This window comes from Perca flavescens, chromosome 23 (genome assembly GCF_004354835.1).
Source record: "Perca flavescens isolate YP-PL-M2 chromosome 23, PFLA_1.0, whole genome shotgun sequence".
Taxonomy (NCBI): Eukaryota; Metazoa; Chordata; class Actinopteri; order Perciformes; family Percidae; genus Perca; species Perca flavescens.
Genome location: NC_041353.1, coordinates 11,162,896 through 11,180,029, shown reverse-complemented (window position 1 = coordinate 11,180,029; position 17,134 = coordinate 11,162,896). Strand labels below are relative to the sequence as shown.

The 17,134-nt window shown below is 40.3% G+C and overlaps 1 protein-coding gene across 2 annotated transcripts; it reads right to left on the bottom strand.

Annotated features, from left to right (window-relative positions):
- Positions 1-3,050: 3,050 nt before the first annotated feature.
- On the bottom strand, positions 3,051-15,164 carry prmt8b (protein arginine methyltransferase 8b). Of its 2 annotated transcripts, none has more exons than XM_028570884.1 (10): positions 15,110-15,164; positions 13,397-13,621; positions 11,957-12,112; positions 11,137-11,200; positions 10,303-10,445; positions 9,895-9,982; positions 8,444-8,559; positions 6,323-6,473; positions 4,116-4,237; positions 3,051-3,823 (listed from the first exon to the last, which is right to left on the bottom strand). In XM_028570884.1, the coding sequence occupies exons 1-10, from the start codon at positions 15,149-15,151 to the stop codon at positions 3,740-3,742; spliced, it is 1,191 nt and encodes a 396-aa protein (XP_028426685.1). In that variant the 5' UTR covers positions 15,152-15,164; the 3' UTR covers positions 3,051-3,739. The 2 variants fall into 2 exon arrangements, with proteins under 2 accessions (XP_028426685.1, XP_028426684.1); XM_028570883.1 differs by lacking the exon at positions 15,110-15,164 and adding an exon at positions 14,259-15,052.
- Positions 15,165-17,134: the final 1,970 nt, after the last annotated feature.

The window sequence follows — 17,134 nt, the reverse complement described above, 5'->3', positions numbered from 1 at the left end:
CCACATATTTTATCATGATTTATCACCATATATTGATCTTTGCTGTGTCTTAATCAGGTATTGACTACAGTGTGAAGACACTAACCCTGGACAATATGCAGGTAGCCATGCAGCTTTGGGACACAGCAGGACAAGAGAGGCGAGTTTCTATTTATTTCTTTTAGATACAAAACAAGTGAAGCCAATCGGTTTGCAAGTTTAGTGAAAAAGTAAAGTGAAAATAAACATGTAATGAATAGATGTAGTAGTGAAATTATTATCATTTCAAACTGCTACACACACAAAGACCGAGTATGAATAATTTAATGACATATTGTTGCATAAGTCTTTTGGTAATCCCAAGTATATAATACTGTAATATACTTGCACTATACCTAAACATCAAGTACATTTGAAGCACATCTTTATTTTTGATGCTAAATTTAAGCGCTTGAAAAATATATTAACTGTGTTACTATACTACTTTAAAGAGTGTTATTCCTCTAGTAGTACTTTAGCGTACTAACTTTAAAATAAGTATGCTAATGGCAATACTACTTTGAGTGTACTTTAAAGCAACACACACTCACGTAGAATTGGTATATTATTAAAAGGTATGATTAGTTGAAATATACGCACAGTTAAAGTGGATTGTCGTGTACTTGACTGAAAAAAAAAACACTTTTGTCACACTTTTATAAATATCTTTTCAATACAATAATACTAATAATTCAGTAGTAGTGTTTAGGTGCACTTCAATGATATAATACTTGTAGTGGTGTTCAGTAGGTCAATGTGGTGACAGTCAAAACGGTGTCGTTGACGCAGGTACTGCAGCATAACCAAGCAGTTCTTTCGCAAAGCAGACGGTGTGGTGGTGATGTACGACGTCACAGTGGGGGAGAGCTTTAAGGCCGTGCAACCCTGGCTCACCAATGTCCAGGTCTGACCTTTGACCCAACCAAGTCCTCTGCATCTCTAGTTTCCTTCATGCAAAGAGTTGGACGATTTATGTAACATGGATCTGAGTTTACTTGATACTTTTCAGTAGTTACAGGTTTAAAATCATTTGTCTTCCCAAAATGTTGCACTATTCTTTGGAGTCTTAAATAAGTTGTTTTTTTTATTTATATTATAGACCTTTTTCACAGCAGCCATTTTAACTTGTTATAGTAAGAAAAGCACAGGTGATAACAATAACAATGGCTGGGTTCTATTCAAGTGTCCCAGTAAGCCATGACAGTGAGCCAATGTTAATTTTATGATGTGCGCCCGTGGTTTTACTACTGTGACATGTCATTGTGTCTCCTGTTAAAAAGGGCTATACTAAATCATTGGATTGCTCTTTTTTTTTTTTCAGGAAGCAGCAGGAGAAGGGATCCCCATCCTCCTCCTGGGCAACAAAATGGACATGGATGGAGACAGGGAGGTGTCATTCAGAGAAGCCGAGCGGCTGGCTTATGTAAGTTTAATTCAAAGTTCTTGGATCGTTCTGTTTTACGCGCTCGCTCAAAATCCTAATTCTGCCTCGATCCCAACACAAAGATACAATTGCTGAGCGTTCCGATCATGACCACCAGCGTGTCTTTTTGGCTACATTTACATTGCTAAGTTTTGGTTTAAAAACAAATATCTTTTGCTACGTTTACACTGCGCTGGCGTTTCAGAGCCCCTAAACCGGAGACATTTGAAAACACTTCTGACCCGTTTTGGTTCGGAATCTCCGGGGGTTGTGTTGCAGTCTCAACGGCCTCAAATGGAGACCTTTGGCAGCACCGACACTTGATGCCAATGTTTCGCCACCTGATTGGGTCATGACTCTCTCGTTCTCTGAGACTGAGCTGTTAACATTACCATGGCAACTACCAGCAACGGGTGGAGTATACATGCTGCCTCCTGTTTACCCCGGCACGCGCGTGCCCAGTATACAAGAATGTTGATGAGATGTGCGGTTTGGGCGTGATAGTTAAAACAGAGATTAGTTCTTCTACTGGAGCTAAAAACACTTGTGAGCTCAAAGATCGCTTTTTGTTCAAAACTCAAAAACCAAACCAAAACGTAGCAATGTAAATGTAGCCTTTGTTTGATTTCTTGACTCTCTCTGTGCGTATGTTCTGTGTAGGAAAACAAGGTGATGTTCTTTGAGGTCAGTGCCTACACTGCCAAGAATGTGACCGAGTCCCTGACACAACTGGCCAGGTAAGATCAAGGCTGTGAATTAAATAATGTTATATTAATGTACTTTTATTACACACCAATCTTCAGATGCATGATAAAAATTGTTGAGGCGTACATGGCCTTTTGTGCTACCTTTTTGTCAGGAGATTGATGAAGGTGTGTGTGTGTGGCAACAGCGTCGGCTCATGCAGTCTTCTCCCTGTGTCTCTGTCTTTACTCAGAGTGCTAATGGAGCAGGAGGACAGGGTGAGAGACACAACAGTCATTCTGAGTGCTCAGCCCATAAAGAAGAAAGCCTGCTGCAAGTAACATGTATACTCAATTCTCCGAGTTCTACGTAGATCACGTTTTACAGTGTTTAAAGACGGCAATGAAATCATTCTTGGGACTTGGTCATAGAATGTGTCTTTTAACAAGTGGTCTTCATTTTGGCCCAGAATTGCGTGATGTGTTCGACAAGTCGACACAAAGGGCTGTGTCGCCCAACATGAAACCTACAGTCAAGTCTGTTGAGTTAAAATGATGAAGCTCAGAGGAAGAGCTTGTCCAAAGTAAAAAAAAATAAGGTGCTGCACCATTTCCTGTGAATAATGTGTTGCCAAATCCCAGTAGTGCTGTCTATAAGATTTCAAATAGAAACATATCCTGTGTGATAATTCCTTTCGATAACCTTTATCCCAGAAGAGAAATCATAAATGCACTGTAGGTTTTTCATAACTGAACGCTAGCTTAGTTTCTCTGTTCGTCTTGGTTTTAATGTACTGTAGTTATATTTAATGTTGAATCAAAACTAAACTAAATTATTTGTAATTCATTAAAATAGCTGTTTAATTGAAAATCATGAGAGACACATCTGATTCTTTGACATTTTATTCATCACCGTGTTCATCTTTTTTTTTCATATTCTTAATTTGTCCAATCAAAACAAAGTGGTACATGACATATTGCATCTGTGTTTGTTACTGTTCTAAAGGCATTTTTCTGTTTCATTCTGGCACCAAAGTGCATTTGTTCTGACTTACCCTCGTTTAAAGAAATTACAATTCACACTTTTCTCTGAACTCCATGAAGCAAAATAAAAAAATAATAACATTCACATGCAAATAATACATAACAAAATAAAACACAAGTGATTACTGCACCATCTATACAATTACACAGTGCATAATACATCTTAACAATGACTAAAGGAAAAACAGATGATGGCTGTGCTGTAACCCTCTCAGCATCACACAGATCAATGCTTTTCAATTAGCTGCACTAACAATATAAATAATTAAAGATTATTAGAATTTCCATGAACTAGTGAGAAGAAAAAAAAATCAAGTTCAATTAGGATGTTACATTCAACGATGTGCCCGAGTTGATCAAGTTGGTACAGGTGATGGCACTATTGCTGATAGATACTTTCCTATTTACTTGCCTGATGACATCACTTAGGTGCTGGCATGATGTCATCCAATTAGATCTGTCTGGTCGCCCTCGCTGGCCAACTGGAATGCTTTTTGGAGAGCTGGTGCCATCCCCCTCTCCGAGTGTGTATGGAGAGGGGCTGAGGGTAGTTGGAAGGTTGTTGTCGTTCCTAACGCATTTTATAGTCGTGGGAAATGGCGGCCTCACATAGTTGTCCTTTAAAGTCTAGCTCCAAGGTGAACTCCAGGTCACGCTTTAATATAAAATAAGAACATTTTTAAATGAATTCATTAAGAAATAATTGGCAGAAGATATTTCTGCCACTCACTTGGTATAAAGTAGCCAACAAAATAAAAAAAGCACTTTAAAGGTATTTAAATGCAGTGTTTCAGGGGCAAATACTGTACTTTTTAACTCACATGTATTTGAGAGCTGTAGGTTCTTGTTATGTTAAAAAATAATGAAGATGTTACATTTAAAACTAACTCTGCCAGAAATTTAAAGCAAGACTATTGAGAATTTTGTGGCTATTTTTCGAGTCTTACCACATTCTTCTCATTGGGCCTGACAGTGACACTGCCAAAGATCTCCTCCCCCTTCTTGACAGTTAAGTAGTCCTCCAAGTAAAACACTGTCTGCTTCCAGTGTGTGCTGGCAGCATCAGGAGCTGAGGTAGAGGACAGGAGGAACACATGTGATACAAGGAATGAAAAGGAAAGAAGATACGATGTAAGGAGGTTAAAGATGAAAAGTGTAAAGCAGGAAGGAGATGCAGCAAAGAACAGGAAAGAGAAGTTAAGGGCAGTGTGAGAAATAATCAAATTTACAAAATGTGTCTGTTCCAATGGGCACTCAGTTTCCTTGGGCATGTTAATATGGGAGAAATTTAAACCGAAAAAGCAGCTGAAGCTCACTCAGGAGAGAACTCCGTCAGTGATGCTCAGCCTCAGGCCCAACAGACTCAGCCAAACATAGAACCACCTCTACACAACATTATGTAAGCACTGGATGCATGAATGTATTAACATAAGCTTACATAACAGCTTAGCAACTCTCTCCCGACACCACGTTACCTGAAGCGCTCAGTGATTCCGTCGCAAACACCGGGTTCGCTCATGTAACACCAGCAAAGTGGAGTCAAGAGCTAAGATGCTAAAGTGCGGTAGCTTCCATTTTAAGGACATTGATGTACTGCTTCAAAATGCTTGTGCTTAAAGATGCATTCATTCATTCAACCATTATTTAAACTCGAGAGATCATTGAGGAGCAACCCTCATTTAAAATGTTATTGAGTCAAATTACAAAGAACAGAATAACCACAGAAAACCCCATCATAAGAAAAATAGAAAGACAATAAAACTTGAAATTAATTAAAGGTCCCATGACATGGTGCTGTTTGGATGCTTTCATATAGACCTTAGTGGTCCCCTAATACTGTATCTGAAATCTTTTTCCCGTAATTCAGCCTTGGTGCAGAATTACAGCCACTAGAGCCAGTCCCACAATGAGCTTTCCTTAGTATGTGCCATTTCTGTGTCTGTAGCTATTGAGGAGGGGGGTCAAGGTGAAGGGTGGGGGTGTGGCCTTGACCAACTGCCACTTTGCTCGTTTGAATGATGTCTCTCTCTCTCTCATGGGTGGGCCAAATTCTCTGGGCGGGCAAAGCAGAGAAAGAGGAGGTAACCTTGCTCCTTATGTCCTCATAAGGAGAAGATTCCAGATCGGCCCATCTGAGCTTTCATTTTCTCAAAGGCAGAGCAGGATACCCAGGGCTCGGTTCACACCTATCACCATTTCTAGCCGCAGGGGGACCGCATATTAATGTTAAAAAACCTCATAAAGTGAAATTTTCATGCCATGGGACCTTTTAAGATAAAAAATAAATTAGGATAATATGGATGCAAAAGAAAGTACAATTATGTCAAGCAATTACAAGTAGAAGTTTGCAGGTTTAAAACCAGATTTCTAAATTGTCCAAAAAGCAAAATTGAGTTGATTTTTAAGGAAGTGTTGTAATTTGGTGCACTAAAGTTCCAAAAAGTCCCAGAGACATTTGTGCCTTTGGGATTTCTGCCTCGCTGAACCATTTTCAGCCGTTTTACAAGTACCATTCCTTTGGCCAAAAAGTAGTTCCAATCAAATCTGATCACAACATGTTCTACAAATTAAAGAGAAACAGGGAAAAAGGTTTCTGAAAAGAAGAACTGCTGCATATTACCTTTTCTCCTTTAAATGTCATTCACCCATGTCTTTTTGTTGTATGCTTTGCCATTCATGGATACACACATTATGTAGAGCAGCATAATGAATGTCCATATTTTATATTTCTTTGTGGTATACAATAGATACCATAGTGCCTGGCAACACTGCTGTTGTTTTCTTTAGTTGTTATTGACATAAAAAAGATCTTCTTATAAAAATCCAAGTATCAATTTGCCTGTCTGACTTCTTCTGAAACCTACAGGTTAAGAGTTTTGTCAAAAAATAATCCTCTCCTTCTCTTGAGGCTCCACAGATCAGTTGGATAGAAGACTGCTTTGGAATTGATTGAATTACATTTGGCTCAACCAGAAGGTTGAACCATAGAATCATAAACAAGTTGCCTTCACCTCCATTGTATTAGGGTGGAGGCAGAAATCTCACAGATATCTCATAATGTGGCCCAACACAACTAACTGTGTGGCTAGATACCACTAGGAGTAAGTGAGATAAAAAAAAAAAAAATTCTTGTGGGTGAACAGACACTACTCACCAGTGGAGAAGCCAGTCTTCTTGTGACACTTGGTGAACTCGATGTTAAAATAGGTGACCAGAGCATGGACGTAATCGTTGCGCTGGATCTGCAGACAGAAGGCTGAGGTGAAGGACAGGTCCTCTGGCTTCACAGTGTAGATGTCCACTTCCTGCAAAAGAAAAAGGCAACCAATTATTTCTGCTTTCATGAGATCTCTGTGCTTTTCAATTCATGAAATATCATGTCACAGCCAAACAGCACACCGTGTAAAAGCACAGACACACACAAGTTGTCACCCCCACTTGTCATTTTTCACACACGCAGTACATGTATAATGTCAATTCTTGCTTGATTATTCAACATAATTTTTCTGTGCGTGTGTGTGTGTGTGTGAAAGCCCACAGGTTGAATCACGGCTGGCAAACGAAGCCTGCTCACAGTACACATGCTGTGTGGGTGTCCTCTCTCAAGTCCACGAGGGAGGGAGGCTGTGTGTGTCTGTGTTTCTGTGTGTTCACTCGTGTCTAAATCAAGCACTGCCTTATGATTATGGCCACAAATTTAAGTATCACATGTTGTTACCTGGTAGGCATCACTTTGGCTCCAAAATAGGAGTGCAGCCGGTCATCCATGTAGATAATGTATTTAACGGGGGGGCGGGGAAAGAAATGAGGGGGGGAAGGGGGGTTAGAAAGCAACATGTTCATCTAACTGCCTATTGGGCCATGGATCACCTGTCCATGTGCCGTCAGCATGACAGATTGTGATTTAACACCTCTGTCCTTTCCAATGATACCAGGCCAGTATCATATACAGCTTATTGTGGAAGGAGAGAGAAAAAAGTCCCTTGGAGCAACTTTGTAATTTTAGTGTGGGAGGAATGAGTGGCAGTTTGAATTAAGACTGGGTGGAGTGGCTGGCAGCGGGGAGGAGGGGGTGGACAAGCCCTGAACACATACATATGAAAGACATAGAGACAGTAAGAATTCATTTTCAGACCAGCATGACTCTAACTAATAACCACCCTCCAACCTGACATATAAATCACCTTTTTGAACACAAAAGAAGGGCTGGTGCTTATACAAGTGATGGAGAGTCCATTGTATTCCCTCTGGTGATTCAATGCCTGCTCTTGTGTGACATTTCACCATCTCGCAGAGGTAGAGGGAGAGGGAGACGGAGACCTCCCCTGTTCACTCAAACTAGTGAGGCATGACATTGCTTAAATCCGAGGATGTGACAGGAGATGAAGGTTAAGAAGAGTTGATTAAGAAGGAAAGAGTGATCAATGAGACTACAACATTATAAAAGTAGAGAGAGGAATGAAGATATGGGATACTTGAAATGGAAAGCACATGATATAAAGCAGAGAGAAGGAACAGTGAAAGAGGAAAAGCGATTAAATGAAAGGTAGAGGGGACACACACCAAAGCTATCACTTCCCTGAATGCTCTCATCCTCTGTTCATTTGTGAGATGAAAGACAAGCCACTGTTCAAGCAAGGAAACAGAGCTGCAGACTATTACAGCATCATCCCCAGAAACCTCTATTATTTTCTAGAAAATAGTCTCTTTGACTGTTCAGAGTCTCTGGGATTAATCACTGTCACAGATTTCTTTAAGGATGCATGTAGTTGGTGGCAGAACACAAAAGATGAAAAACTTTGCTTGTTGGGGTGTATACCTCAAACGTGCAGGTTTTTCAAGGCATAAAACAATGGCGTTAAAGACAAATGCTACAGGTATACACCTTCACCAAGCATGTATTGGTACACCTGTAATGTTGTTGGTGTTGGGGTGGCAGAAGTTCAGTCTGTAGGAAGTCGGACCAAATTATGCTGGTGGACTGGTAGCTGGAGAGGTTCCAGTTCACCTCCTGGGCACTGCCAAGGTGCTCTTGAGCAAGGCACCAAACCCCCAACTGCTCGGGGCGCCTGTCCATCGACAGCTGCAGCCCCCTCACTCTGACATTTCTCCATTAGTGCATGTATAGTATAGGTACTGAGCATTTGTGTGTATTTCAGGCCTGTATTGTGTATTCTAACAACAGAGTGATAACATTTTAATTTCCCTTGTGGGATTGATAAAGTATAAATTATTATTATTATTATTATTATTATTATTATTATTATAGACTAACCTTTAGGAGGCAGGCGGTAGACACCACCTGCTTGGGATCTACCACATCCACCAGAGGCTCTTTGATGGCCACATTGCGAATGCAGCTCATGTCGAATCCATACACGTTTTCCCACCCTGTGCATACACAATGAATAGACATGCACACAGTATGTGATTTCTGGGTTTCTGCTTTCTGAATTTTTCATACACTTGCAAAGCTCTGTTCTCTCTGTTCCTGCCAAGCTGTCAGCACACAAAAAAGGTAGGAGAGAAAATAAAACAAAGCATTTAACCCTGCCACGAAAAAAATCCTGCACTCACGCTGTCTTTCTGTCTATCCAGCCCCTATGTGGAGATAGACAAGTCCCCCCTGAAAATAGACTCCAGCCTCCTCCAACCTCCTCCAACCTCCTCCACCATGTCTGGCAGGCTTTTTTTATTATAATTTGGGCTGAAAACACACCAAGCAGGCTTTCCCTCCCCCATTCCCCCTGTCCCTCCACTCCACCTCAGTTTGTCAGAGGGCCAAACGCTGAATCTGAACGATGAGAAGGTGGAATATGCCACCGACGCAAACTAAAAATAAGAGCGCGAGGGTTTGGGTAGACTGAATTCTTTGGGATTCATGTGAAAGCATGAACTTTAATGTGCATGAGTAGATGTAATAGAACAGAGAAGGCCACCTGTGCAGCAAAAGGAAACCCAGTAGGAGTTATTTCCCCAGATTCAATGCTTAAGTAAGTACTACAAGTGTGAATGCAACCTTTAATATTGGCGCTTTGATCTAGATCGCAATGTTAAGCTCAGCCCTCCTGCTGTGAGAGCTATTTGAACACATGGAGTGAGCAGAGAATGTACTGCAGGATAAAGGCACCTCACTGGTGTAAATACTGTTGGTTAATAAATACTTTTATATATATATATATATATATATATATATATATATATTTTTATATATATATTTTTTTATATATTTTTTTTTTTTTTTTTTTTTTTTTTTTTAATAACAAGCCATTTGTACATATAATTTGGGCTAAAAAAAAAGTATCTGTTGTATATCTTTTTAGCTAGAGTTAACTCAGCTTGCTTGACCAGACATTTCAACCACCACCAAAATCCAATATGTTCACACTTCAAACACAAACCTTAAGGGTTATTGTGGTGGAGAAACTCTTTATTTTTATTATTAAAAACTGCAGATCTGATGGCACGTTCAAATGTGACAAACACACAACCTTTTACATTTACATGACTTTTTCATTTCTCACAATCTGCAGTATTACATCAGACAACTTTGATAAAGAAAGCCTGGTTAGAAAGTGGAACCACACGATTGTTATTTCTAATTGGACTTTGATTTGATTTCACCTGCACAGTGGTCATTAATAATGCACTGCACAGCTGAGAGGGAGACAGAGAGAGACAAAACGTGAAAGCAAAAGAGAAAAGAAAGCTTCCATCATTACTCACAATGAATCTTGAAGTCCTTGTACTGCCTGTCTTCGATGGCCACCACATAGAGAGCTGCTCTGTCAGGGAACATCAGGCCTCCAGGTTTCTGAATGCAATAAGAAGCTTCAGGTATTAATACACACACACACACAGGCCATCCATCACCTTTATTGTTCACACACCTGGCATGTAATATAAGATCACATGTGCTGAGTTTAAAGCCTGCAGGCAGCTACTGAGGATAGAAACCAAATCATTCATGTATGACCTCAGCATCTGGGCGGCAGACACATGCACACAAGCGTACTGGAAATCCTCTACTTCATCATTGTCTGGTGTGTTTATGTGTCAAAAGCCTTATGTGTCCAGCAAGCTACTCGCACACTAAGCCCAGCTTTCCCCAAGCCTCCAGCAGCACCATCATACCAGCCATTTGTCCCTGGCGAAGATGACGGTGTTGAGCATGGACTCGTAGAACAGGCAATAGCCCATCCACTCTGAGATTATGATGTCCACTTTCTCCACAGGCAGCTCCACTTCCTCCACCTTGCCCTTGAAGATGGTAATGACTGCGGTGTGGAGAGAGCCACAAAAATAGCAGGCAGCAAATTACTTCACGGCATCGTCATCACAATAACTCTATTCTCGGATGATGAGATTGTTTTTATGCTTTGGGATTTCTGTAAATTAGTACTTCTTAATTACTCTGCTCATCGTATGCCTCAGTGCTTTATGCATGAATTTGTCTTGTTTTCTGTTTTTCTATACTGGCCTCTTTGACCAATGATATGAAGATACTAGGGGATATATTTTAAAAAGGGAAACAGCCATAAAGGGTTATTATTGACATTTGGGTTTTAATTCTTTTATGACTTATTATGCCATCATCTTAAAATACCTGAAATGTAAATATAAAAGATGAAACAAAAACCAGCCTGATAACAAATGTGCAGGTTATGAAACCCACCATCTGTCGCCAGTCCTCCATCTGTGAAGTTCAGGGTGGGATTTTACAATGGTAATCAGCACCAATGAGGGGTTTGTGATTGATGGCAGGAATTATGGTTATTTGACATCAGAGGCGAGCTGCCAGTTAACCATCAGAACTGTGACTAATATTGTCGAGTGTGACGGTAATGATGGAAATATGCTGATTTTTCACGCTGCTTCTAATCCGGAGAATCCGTCATTGCACTGTTCTGCATTCAGACAGATGGAATATAAGGAATATAGTAGTAATGGAAAACCACTTTGACTTACCATTGTGCAGGTGATTTGACTTGATAATCTTCTCAGAATATTCGGAAATGCTTGAACATTCAATCTGTAGGCACAAGGAAAAAAAACCACAGATGTGGTGTCTTCTGAACAAGAAAATGTTTGCTGAAATTACTACATTGTTTCTAAGTTACATAGGCACTTTGTCATTTTAATAATTCATAAGATATGTGTTATATTCCTTAGTTGGAAAGAAAATAATGATTTCTTCGCCAATGGATGTGATCTGCAATGGTGTTAGCTAGCATTTTCCCTCCCATATACAGTAGGTTAACCTTTGGGGTAATATCGAAAGGGCAAATTTAATCAAATCCTGCCAATCCATCCAAACACTAATGTCCCTAATCGCTTATCTCAGACCCTGTGCCCCATGACAACTAATACATCATTTTGCTCTCCCATCCATAAGTGTAATACAGTATATGAATCATACATACTGTTGGAGACACTGCCGGCAATGTATGACCTGTGACGAGTGGAGCCAGATGTCTCTTACTGTGTGTGTGTGTGTGTAAGATTGTTTGAGAGAGATCAACAATTTCTCCACAGAACACAAGAAACTAGCCCTTAAGAGGAATTCTAAAAAAAAGGCAGTGTATGTGTTTGATATGGAGAAGGAACGGCCATGGTTGAGAGATAATGTGACAGCAGAGCCAGATATATTCATTTGGACAGTGAAAGGGTGTGGGGCTTTTTTGTCTCCCATAAATATTTAATAGCAGAAACTGTTGGATGATTCTAATGGAGAATATAAACTGTGGAGTATTTGTTCGTGGTCAAAGGGTGTATCTATCTGTCTCACCCCATACACGTGTTTGGCGCCGGCATTGGCAGCAAACATACAGAGGATCCCTGTGCCACTACCAACGTCCAGGACGATTTTATCTTTGAACACATGCTTGTTGTGGTACATGGCGTTCCGGTAGGTCAGCGTCCGCACCTCGTCTTTCAGCATCTCCTGTTTAAATTAGAGATAAAACGGAGAGGTCATAGCTGTGATACATACAGTACAGTACAGTCTTGAATAACATGCAAACCACTACAGCTTCTATACTGAACTGGTATAGACAACCTGAAGAATAGTGGGATTCATACAAATGCTCAAAGGAATACTAAACACATAATGTTACATAATGAACATACAAATGTGTATAAATTATGCTAAAGAGTAATTTCCTCAGCATATGAATACATCATTTCTTCATGTATAATGAGGAAGAAGAGGCAGTATTTAGGCCAAAAGCCTCTGTGGCAGTGGCAGTGCTTCTTGAAATAGACAGGAGTACAACACAAAGTCTTTGGGGACGGCCTGATATCCATCTCCCTGAGCCCATTCACACATCCCACTTTCCGCCTTCCTCGCTTTGCGCTCCTCTAATCAGGACACTCTCTTTGTCTGCAAGCAGACAAAAACCTGACCCATATGCTAAATATGGGAACTATTAAAAAAGGTCTATATGTCCCCAAACTTTTCCACCACCACTCCTTTACAGATCAAAGACATTAGCTAGGGTATAGCTCTGCAATTATATTTAGCAATTCACTGGCTGTAAAAGACAGACATAGATTCTTTTAATTTATGGAATACTGAACATGGACTATTATCTATTTAAGATGTTGGCGGAAAGTTTTCTCTGAGGTTTATGTTTAGAGTTTATTCTAATTTGGGGGAATTTTTTTTGTTGCATTTTGATATTGGAATAAAGGGAATTTCTAACTAGAAGTGCTTTAAGGATCTTTAAACGGCTTCTGAGAGATGTTTGTGTCATCATGGTTTTTTTGCCGTTTGGTTTCATACAGTTTAAACTCGTGTTTGAAAGTGCTTGAGGACTGAGGACTCCTCTTTGCTTGTATTTGTACTTTGTCTGGATCTTTTTTTTGTTGTTTCTACTTTCTAGCAGTTGTTTGGGCTTTTGTAATGTTACTTTGCAATTGATTTTCTGATCCAGTGAACCGAGACTTTGGAATCAAGTGTCTGTAAGGAATGGTTTCTTAGTTATGGATAAAATATAATACAATCTTCTATGCCAGAAAGTGGATTTGGACCACAACCAAAATCAAAGCCTATCAGTCCATGTAATTAAATCAGCAGAGGTGTTTGACACATCCTGCAGACAGAAAGCCAGACTAACAGGGTTGAAATTCTTTGGCAAGTTACGGAGCATCAGCATAGACATCTGGTCTCATTCTTTTACCCTGGTCTTACATACCGAGCTGCCATTTGTCAGCCTGGCGTGCCTACCTCATGGATGCCAAAGTGGGCATAAGAGTCGAAATAATAGTCCCGTGATGTCATTTCCTCCGGGCTGATGAACTTGGCAATCTTTCCTCGACCGGGACAGGTGGCCAGGGCTGCTACATGAGGCGTATGGGGGACGCAGGGCACATGGTGGGTAGTAGGCACTGGTTTAGGCAGTGGGGAGGGCTGGGCAGACTGAGAGAGTGGGGATGTGACAGGCTGTTGCCGCTGTTAAGGAGGAAGAAAGAAAGCAAGAAAGGGGAAGAGTTTGTATCAGCATTTAGAAATTACACACAAGAATGAGTGAAAAAGCAAAGGGTTTGAGGAGTGGGTGTCCAGTCATATTGAGTGAGCGCCTATAGGTTAATATTGGGCTGATAGAGGCAGAGTCAATTGATTGCAAAGGGATTCATATAATAAGCAGCCAAGAATTCACACATATAGTCTTCGACATTATAACAGACAGGAAACTCAGAGAAGAGCCGGTAAAAGATGCAGGTTCCGCTTCAGCACCAAGGACAGCGAACACAGACACGTTCAATACGGCCACGCATCCAAAAATCACTGCAATAACGGCCAACCTTCTGCATGCATTATCACAAGGCTACTAATGCAATTACAGCGGTCTACAATGATCACACACAAGATCTGCAGGACACTGGGGAAATGCACTTTGCTTTGCTTGCACGCTATCATAGAGCAACATTGATTATAAATGTGATTACGATGATAATAAGAAAAACAAAGACGCGTGCATAATAGTCAAGTCAAATATGATGTCACGATAAAAAATAAATAATAATAAGCATACTGAGAATGTCCCGGTCCCGTTATTGCCGGGTGCAGGACAACACAAGGTCCCTACCTCCGAGCTGTCCGCCTCCGCCATCTTCCGCCGTAGCAGCAAACAACGCGACGAATGCCTCAGTCCCATGAGAGCCGACGAGATTTAGGCTACAACTCTTTAAAGTGTGCGGAGGAGCTGAAATTTGAATAGAAACGTGTGGAAAAATAACACTAATCCACCGTGTATGTGGCTGGAATACACGTAAAGATGAAAGTCATAATAAGAAACGTGTTTGGTTTCACAGTTCCCACCAAATTAAATCCATTCCCCGGGAAAAGTTGTTGAATGGATTTGCGCGAGGGGAAACGTACAGTTATCCATACTATAAATGTGATACAGGTTGTTTTAGTGGCAGGGCTCAGGATGGCAGAGCCGTCTTTTACAGGTGCTACGACTAAAAGGTTGCAGGTTTGCAGCTTGTTTCCATCAACACCCGGGCGCCCCGTTTAGGTGTCCTCGTGCAAGACATTGAAGCCCTATATACCTGCACGCTCATTTTAAATCTCTGCGTAAGAGTGTCCGTAAAAAAAACGTTAAGTGTCACCCCCGACCAAAAACGCCTAGAAACCAAACTCCACAACTGAAATCGCTTCTTGTCTTCCACTTCTCTTTGAATCACTTGTCATGGTCTCTCAACGTTGGGAGTCGAATACTGGAATTCTTATCTTCGTGTGCGCTGTGGAAAATCCTTTGCGTATTCCCGAGGGGTTTCCCCGAGAGAAAGTTAAAAAGGGGTTCAACCTGTGAGAGTGACAGTGTACTGCCTTTGAGCTTCTTTGATGACATGAAAGGAATCGTGACAAAAATATATAACAATCTATAAATCTCTGCTTCCCAAGGACAGATGCGTCTTCACACACCAGACTTACCCACAGAAGCAGAAAGCGAGAGCTCTGGCAACCAATGAGCATCTCAGCCACTCGCTTATATAACAAAGGTGTTTTATATCTTGATTAAAAAGAAAAGAAAAAAAAAAACGTAGACCACCACGTTTTTTTGCCCATATGGAGGATGATATACTTCCTTTAATTATGACTAAATAAAATCCAGATTATGACATTTTCAGGTTCCGGTCACTGTACTGACCTTTTCAGGTGATACAATAATTCCAGAGCTTTAAAGACCTTTTTTAATTCATGTCGTATTCATTTTTACCTGAAGGGAGTTTAACAAGTGTGTATTTCAATGTATATCAAAGAGAGCTATTTGTGGTAGGCTATAAATAACTTGGTAACACTTTACTTGAAGGTATCTTCATAAGAGTGACAAGACACTGTCATGACACATGAACTCTAACCCTAACCCTAACCATAACTTGTCATGACAAAAACCGAATGACACTTACTGACAGAAGTTATGTCATAAACGTTTATGACCTGTTTATAATGTTTATGACACGTCCATGACAGTGTCATGTCAGTCTTATGTAGATACCGTCAGTGTAATGGATAACTTGAAGGAGACATTTTTGACAAAAGAAATAAAATAAAGAGGTTAAGAAAAGAACACAATTACATAGTTATTATTAAATCAATAAATAAAATTATTCAACTTAGTTTTCACTGCCACAGACAAAGTATATTAAAGGGTAAATTAACACCTCCATCCATCAATGGGAAAATAAATTAAATGGTTTTAGTAAAGTATGTATAAAAATAAGTAGAGCATTTGGCTAAGCAAATCCAGTGTAACTTAACCAGTACTATAAAGTATCTCTGAGTACATTAACTCAAGTACTGTACTCAAGTACAGTTTTGAGGTTGTTGTGTAACCCACTTTATTTGAGTATATCAATTTTAGGCTACTTTATATTCCAACAACTTTTCAGCTGGAAATGTGTACTCTACATGTATGCATCAGATTGTTATAGATTACCCAACAGTATGTTACGTTAAATTAGCTCCATTTCAATCAACTGCAACATTAAAGTACTGCTTATATATTAATGCAACAATAATAATGATCCAATTATATAATAATATAGCACAGACAGGGGCTATTTTGAATTACTTTGGATAATTGTGTGCATTAAGTGCATTATGATGTGAATACTTCTGTATTTTTACTACAACAACATTTTCAATGCAAGACTTTTATTTGTAATGGTATTGCTACGTTTATCAGTGCTTTTTGCCCCCAACGGCGCCTTCCTGGCAGCGTTGCCTGGAAGGCATTAGGATTAGGCACTGGTTATGGTTAGGATTAAGGTTAAGGTTAGGGTTGGGTGCTTTGAAGGCAGCGGTCGTCGCAGTGCTGCTTGGAAGGCAAAAAATCACCATTGAGCTATTGCTACTTGCTTTGCCCACAAATGAAGCTCAAGTGTGATTGGATATTCACACTAATGGCAGAAACATTCAGATTAGTAGTTTAAGTTTCCGTGCCATCATCAGTCGGAGGAAACATCGGCTTTAATTTGGGCCGATTTTACTTGTTGAATCGGCCAGTGGGCAGTCGGACGCAAAACCCTTATTGAAATGACGAGCGGGATGAGCGTGACGAACGGCTCTCAAAATCTGACGAAAATCTTTCAAACTGACTTTTGTCAATCACAAAAAACAGACAGATTCAGCAACTGCATACTCTTTTTGTAAAATACAAGATCATATTCCGAACGAGCCGTCAATTATGATCAGGCTTTGAAATTCGGGAGAAGCCAGACCCATATGACGAGTTCGTCATTTCTGGTTTTCATTTTTTGGGCGACAGTGCAGATTAGCGCCTCTTGCTGTTATGGAGACGTATTACTCTTGCGCACGCGCAGAATGTACGCTAAAGTCGGCGTCGCTTCGGTGTGTTCTGAGGCACTTTTTGGATCGACGGGAGCCAAATGATCAGTCAGACTGACTTTTCTGTCGACGGTCGGACATCGGGTTGGTTTAAGCCAAGGACACCTG

What these genes read in the sequence shown, in the direction of transcription:
- prmt8b (XM_028570883.1), bottom strand. Translation starts at nt 14,327, where the DNA reads ATGGGACTGAGGCATTCGTCGCGTTGTTTGCTGCTACGGCGGAAGATG. An exon ending in CGGAGGCGGACAGCTCGGAG is followed by an intron (nt 13,622 to 14,258) that starts GTAGGGACCTTG and finishes CCTCCTTAACAG; the next exon opens with CGGCAACAGCCTGTCACATC. An exon ending in CAAGGACTTCAAGATTCATT is followed by an intron (nt 8,560 to 9,894) that starts GTGAGTAATGAT and finishes GTGTATGCACAG; the next exon opens with GGTGGGAAAACGTGTATGGA.